Source organism: Natator depressus, chromosome 7 (assembly GCF_965152275.1).
Source record: "Natator depressus isolate rNatDep1 chromosome 7, rNatDep2.hap1, whole genome shotgun sequence".
In the NCBI taxonomy this organism is placed as follows: Eukaryota; Metazoa; Chordata; order Testudines; family Cheloniidae; genus Natator; species Natator depressus.
This window is the reverse complement of record NC_134240.1, coordinates 91,197,895-91,204,346: the sequence shown is the minus strand read 5'-3', so window position 1 is coordinate 91,204,346 and position 6,452 is coordinate 91,197,895. Positions and strand designations below refer to the sequence as shown.

At 34.2% G+C, this 6,452-nt stretch overlaps 1 protein-coding gene across 4 annotated transcripts in view; it reads right to left on the bottom strand.

Annotated features, from left to right (window-relative positions):
* Positions 1-799: 799 nt before the first annotated feature.
* The window catches only part of PCGF5 (polycomb group ring finger 5), a 108,523-nt gene continuing 102,870 nt past the window's right edge, over positions 800-6,452 (bottom strand). For 3 of the 4 annotated variants that reach the window (XM_074959056.1, XM_074959055.1, XM_074959054.1), the window contains 3 exons: positions 6,258-6,347; positions 4,135-4,194; positions 800-1,688 (listed from right to left, as the gene is read on the bottom strand). In XM_074959056.1, coding sequence (XP_074815157.1) covers positions 1,641-1,688; positions 4,135-4,194; positions 6,258-6,347 — 198 coding nt within the window. In that variant the 3' untranslated portion in view covers positions 800-1,640. The remainder of the gene's footprint in view (positions 1,689-4,134; positions 4,195-6,257; positions 6,348-6,452) is intronic. The other variant, XM_074959057.1, reaches the window with a different exon arrangement.

Genomic DNA, 6,452 nt, shown 5'->3' with positions numbered 1-6,452 from the left:
GTTTGCATGCCCGACACATATAAATTGTACTGAACTTCTATAGGAGCTATTTCCCATCATCTATCTTTTATGCTTTGACACTGTGGTTTTTTATTTAGGTTTTTTGTTTGATTTTCAAAGCTTGAGTAATTCATTCTATAGTAGCTTCTGAAAGTCAATTTGTTTCCTTTTTGTTGTATACATAAAGTCATATAAAAGTTAGTAGGAATGCTGGTAGCTGTGCATTAAGTAGAAATTATACCAAGTATTGAACTGTAAGTATCTCTGCAGAGTTTGAAATAAAAAACCCACTCTGACTTGTAAACTGAGCAAAGACAATGGAAGACTACAGAAAATATATGAAATATAATGCTCCCTGCAATGTTACCAGAAACCTTAATACAATTTTCTTCACTAGAAACATTATATTTGTGATACCTAAGGCAAAAATCACATTTTTCCCCCCCACCACGAGGTCTGAGAAAAAAAATGCCTTGAACAGCCTATTTTCATCAGACTGCTTATCTACTACATTGCATTACCTCTAGTTTTATGGAACTAGCTTTAAGATGCAACAATAACTAATTAAATTAATCTGCAATAGCTTCTGAACTCCAGATAAACATAACAGAAATTTAATGCCATTAAAGCTGTGTATTTTGAAATATGTTAGTTTGTATTATTTTACTCTATTATATGCCACACTTGGACACATCTAAACCCAATCTTAAAAAGAAATCCTTAATGTGAATGACAACAGAGTGACAAAAGATATATAAATGTTTGTCATATGGTGTAATTTCAGACAGGAATTTCTGCTTTTTTTATTGGATATTTAAATGATTTTAACCTCACTTTTACACTGACTTTATTAAAAGAAATGTAATTTGACCAGCTGCCATTATCCTAAATAGTTGTATATCATTTTCCAATCTCTAGGCCAATCATACAATTTTGCACTCACGAGGGCTATTGTGCTATTTAGGTGACACTGGCAGAATCTATTTAGACAATTTAAAATGGCTTAGTTGAATTATTATGTTCTAATATTGTTGAAAGGATAAATCTTCATTCATTGAAGAAGGACTGCTGCACACTCATGAGCGAGCTATACCTGGACGCATGAGAAACTTAACAAGAAAAATGTAGTGGCACAATCACCACTGTTCTAAATATATTTTCTATACAAAATATTTTCAAGGTATAATCCATAACTTTTTGTACAGTTCGCTATCATTTATACAACAATAATCAGTAAAATAGTAAATATGTGACAATTGCAACACCACATGGAATGAGCATTCTGCCATTTTGCTAGTGTAATCAACATTAGGACCAGAAAACTCTTCTAACAGGCAGGCAAAATGTTCTGTAGTTTTTGAATCTTGACTATACACGTCATGATTTTGGCTATGACTTGCAGCACACTTTTAAGATACTACAAATATCTTATGCACATTTCAGTAACAGAATGGCACTTGGCTTGCTCTAATAGAAACAACAAAGATGCAATTGACAATTTTAAGAAAGACAATGTCCTTATTTGCATGCTGAAAGTCTGGTTGTGTCCCCTTAATCCAGGCACATCCATTCATTGTGCAATCTGTCGATGGGTAAACAAATAGTGCAGGATTCATCTCAGTGGGATCCAGCCCTTTGGTCTAACCAAAGTCAATTCTGGGTCGATACTGCAGTACCATAGGGTAAGACTAGAAACAAAAACAAAAGAAGAACACAACAACAAACAAAAAAAGACAAACAAGGATAACATGAAGGCATGGTTTATACGAAATACAAACAAGATATAATTAAACCGTACCGTAAGGAAAGTTAAAAACTTACCTCTAGGGTGAACATTAGATTAATGTGGTTTTGTACATTTCAATAAAATTTACATCCACAACCAGATTTCAAAAATATAATGAAAAGTCTCTTTTTCACGGTGAGTTCACGAGTCAGATTATAATTATATCACCCATACACAATACACATGCTACATAACTTAAATTGTATGTATGACATACTGGAATCACACTTGTGTGATCCTAGAAATAATTCAGGTATTCCTGTGCTTTTAGATTTGACAAAAACATTCACAAGATGTTTTTATCCCATATTGATCAAATCAATTCTAAGATGACATACTTGGCCTGATATTTCAGAAGTACAGAGAGCCAACAGCTCCCATTATAACCAGTACTAACCAATGTAAGCTGCAGTTACTCAACTCTTTTGAAAATCAAGTCAACCAGTCACTTGCTTTCATGAGAAAGGAGGACTGAAATCTCCTGAAAATATTTCCCTTATTTTCATATTCATTCAGGGCTGCATTTTCAATAGCTCTCAATCGTGCATTCACAAAAATGCAACACATCCATTTGGATACATAAATTGAGGAGCACTGTGATTAGGGAAGGAAGGTGGCTCTTGTGGTCACTTGCTGCTGAAAGTTCCATTTATATAATGTATATTTTTTCAGTCTAAGTCTGATGTTTTCTTCACATAACTTTACTTCAGTGTTGAAGCTTCTCTAACACAAAATCAGGAATGGTCTATTATGTCAACAGTAGCATGGGGTTCAAATAGCCTCTGACTTCACTAGCAGAAGGGACAACAGTTGAGGTACAGACTTCTTTAATTGTGTGGGTGGAATTACTGAGGTTTAACAAAATTATCATTAGCAACAAAAATATTGCATTCTTTTTTCATTCTTCAAATACAACGGATGAATCTCAGAGACCAAAAAAAAGAATAACCATTGCATTCAAGACTTATGCAAGAAGTTAATGAATTTTTCTCACTATGGTAGAAAAAGAGTCAGAAATTGGAGTGATCACAATTGTTGTGGGCTTTTAGGTGTGGAAATCTGAAAAATCAGACAATTAGAGCAAAGGTATTTATAGTAGCCAGGGCATTTGGGTGAGAAGACAGAAAGCACCTTAAGTGAGTTCTTGTTATAAGTAATAACCATATGCTCAAATAAACTCAATCTCAGATTATTTAGTCCAATATATGATTACTACATGAGAAATAGGAAACCATCCCATTTAACATTTAAGAATCTTTCACACCTCAAACTAATGCTTGGTCTTGCAGACTATGTATTTGCTTCTGAACACAAGCACCTAACTTCTATTAACACTAATGGGAATTACACACAAGCACTGAGGACAATTACACCCCTAAAATTTAGTATGAGACGATACTATACTCAAAACTGCTGTGGACAAAGTCTGCATACCACTAGAAATGTTGAGCTAACTGAACAAATACAAATTGTGATGCGTGAACAACAATGTTTTTCTAGAACACCCTTTTATTTGGACTGAATTCTGTTCTCAGTTATATCCAAGTCACTCAACTGAAGTCAGCACAATTGCAAAGTGTCATTTGTATCAGAATTTGACCCTCGATCATTAATTTTGGTTTTCCATGTAAGAAAAATATTACTTGGGGTCATTTTTAAAAAACAGCCATTTTTAATAGAGATGGGCTCAAATCAAACACTGAAACCAGGTTCAGATCCAAATTTGCAGCTTGAAATCGTCTTTAAAATAGGCCAAATTAGAACACCCATTGTGAACAATATGAAAATTTGAGAAAGCTTTGATCAGATTTCGATTCCAATGTTTTGGGGTGTTTAGATCTAGAGTTTTGGTTTGCTCCATTAGAGGGATATGAAGCTGGGATGTCAGCCCATTTCCAAATTTTAAAGCAGTAAAAAAGAACACAACATTAGAAAAATCTAACACTTCTTTACTCGCCAATGTTGGATACTTTAGAGAGGTATAAACTTCCATTATGTCCCTAACCATGCAGTACCATGCAATCCCTAACCATGCAGTATTATCATGAGGGAGGACAAGGGAAGAAAGGGAAGAGTGGAGACGTCTTTTAGCACCCTGCTGGTGATCATTGTATGCACTGAAGCATGAAGATAAAAAGCCTTTATTTAAAAAATCGTAAGCCTTAAAACTCCTGAGTGTACTTCATTAATTCAATACAAGCTTTATGGAATGAATAAATAGACGACTTAGACCTTATATGTCAAGTTTTAGCTCAGAGGAACATAGAGTTATAAAACCTCCACAATGACGAGTTACAATTAAAATGTTGACAGGATCTGTAATATGTACAGTCGTGAGTGCCTCTTACCTGATAAAAAGTGCCATCCTGTGAGCAGACTTGCGAAGATGAGCAGTTCTGACACCGAAACTGCGGAGGAGATGATTTTCTGATCAGATAAGAGGCATCCACAACTGGACACATACATTTATCATCAATCATTTAATTTTTTTTGTTTCAAATTAGAGAATTAAAATTAATTATTTTTAAAATAGAAAAGCATTTTCCAAGGAATAAATTATTATTGTTTCTTAGACTATATCTAGCTCTCCTAATGTCCAGAGGTGTGTCAACAAAAGGTCACAGTGAACAGTGTCATAGACACAGATAATGGATTTAACTGAGCTTCACCCATCAAAGAAAGAGATTATCAGCTAAGAACCAGTATAGCTTCTGTACCACACTTTGGCCTAAAACCAACTTGACCAGGGGCTAGACAACCACAGAACAGCATATATCACTGGAGCTGCCTTACTATAACCTTCTTGATAATTCCCCCCCCCCAAAAAAGAGAAGTTTCCAAACAGATTAATAACTGGAGAGTTTGTTACCAACATAATTTCTGAAATATTTCACCCAGGCAGGAATAGCACCCTGAAGAAACCTGAGCTACTTCAAAGATGATAGTATTATACATTTTATATTTTTTTCTGTTGGTTTTGGTTTGCAATCATTGGCTATTAAGAATAATTTATAATTCTCCAATGGAAAAGGTGAATGCATCACCTGGAGATTCTGTGGGACTATAAATGATCCATAAAAAGTTTTTCTTTTAATTTTTTTGAAAAATTTAAGCTGATGCAAATATGAGCATTTGTCCAAATATTGCCTCCAAACCAATACAACTGTCAAGGATCCATGTGTTGACAGGAGGCAGTAGTTCAGCCATCTTGAATGCATTCTATTATTGTTATTGCCTCATTTCTCCTCAATATTTCCTTAGAGCACAAGCAATGTTACCAAAATTCAGAAGGTTAGTAAAACAAATATCAACTGGATTCAAGGGCAATACTACTCTTAGATTAAAACACTCTTTGATGATGCAAAATTGCATTCTTGATAGCTATTTTAATCTCTGTGCAATATTCTGTCCTCAAACCCAGTCAATATTTGCTATGCAGAAATTAATTTTTTAAAGATCTTTCTAGGTTTAAAGGTAAAACTGTTAAAGAAGTTTGCAAGTTGTTTGATCATCATTGTGCTTAATCCCATCTCCTCTGCCCATGCCACAGTGAGTACTCGTAAATCAGAAAAACAGTGATGGGGGTGCTCTGGAATTTACTACAGCTCAGTATGTAAAACTACACCAGTACTTAACCTTAATTGAACCCATGTGCAGCTTCCCCTTGCACTGAAATACAACCACTTTGCACACAATCGAAAGCCTTGCAAGGTAAAAGCAGAATATATAACCACATATAACATGAATGAATATATAAAAGAAAGATAAAATAAATACAACAGACAATGAGATGATTTCTGACAATTAGTGATCAAATGGGAGTAGTTAATGGTCCAAAACAAACCTAAGGGTTACTAACTCAATTTGATTATTGATCCCTAAGAAATGTCCTTCAGCAAGACAGCTATTGCTTTTCTAAACTATATATGTGGGGGTAAAAAATTAGCTGTCCTATCTGTTGTGGACATTATTATATGTTTAGTGTACATGACATGAATACAGAACTAAGCAATGTCAAAATAATTAGATGGCTCGAATGATTTCTGAATGTCCCATCGTATTATAAATAGAGCATTCTGAATACAGAATGATTGGACACAAACTCTTAGACTTTTGCAAGTTAAGGGATCATACTATTTCAGCTGAAATTCCCAGGATGACTAAGTGTTTGTGGTTTCAGACATTTCACCTAAGAATTCAAAATTAGAACGTATATTCAAACTTTGTATTCCTGCTAATTCTGAACGTCAAACTCTATATAGTATGCCTGTTGTAGTGTTTCAATAACTAATCTTAGAATTTTTTAATATAAATAATCTGAAGAGTATGTGAGATTAATTTTTAAATACAAATTTTGTAAAGATCACAGAACACCTTTTGGACCAAGCCACGAAGCCATACAAACTCTATAAAGAAATCTCTCTCTACACAGGCACACACAAATACATGTAAAAATCATAAAAGTACTCACATTTTCGCCTCTTAGTCTCCATCTTGTCATATAGATGAATTCCATAGTATGATCCTTCCCCATAATTTCACCATTGCATAGTACATCCAGCTTTAAAAAAAAATGATGACATAGTCCAACAGATATGAAATTGTTACTTTAAATGAAATAATAAGTGAATCTCTTAGGTATTTAATAATCCCACCAGAGACTCTT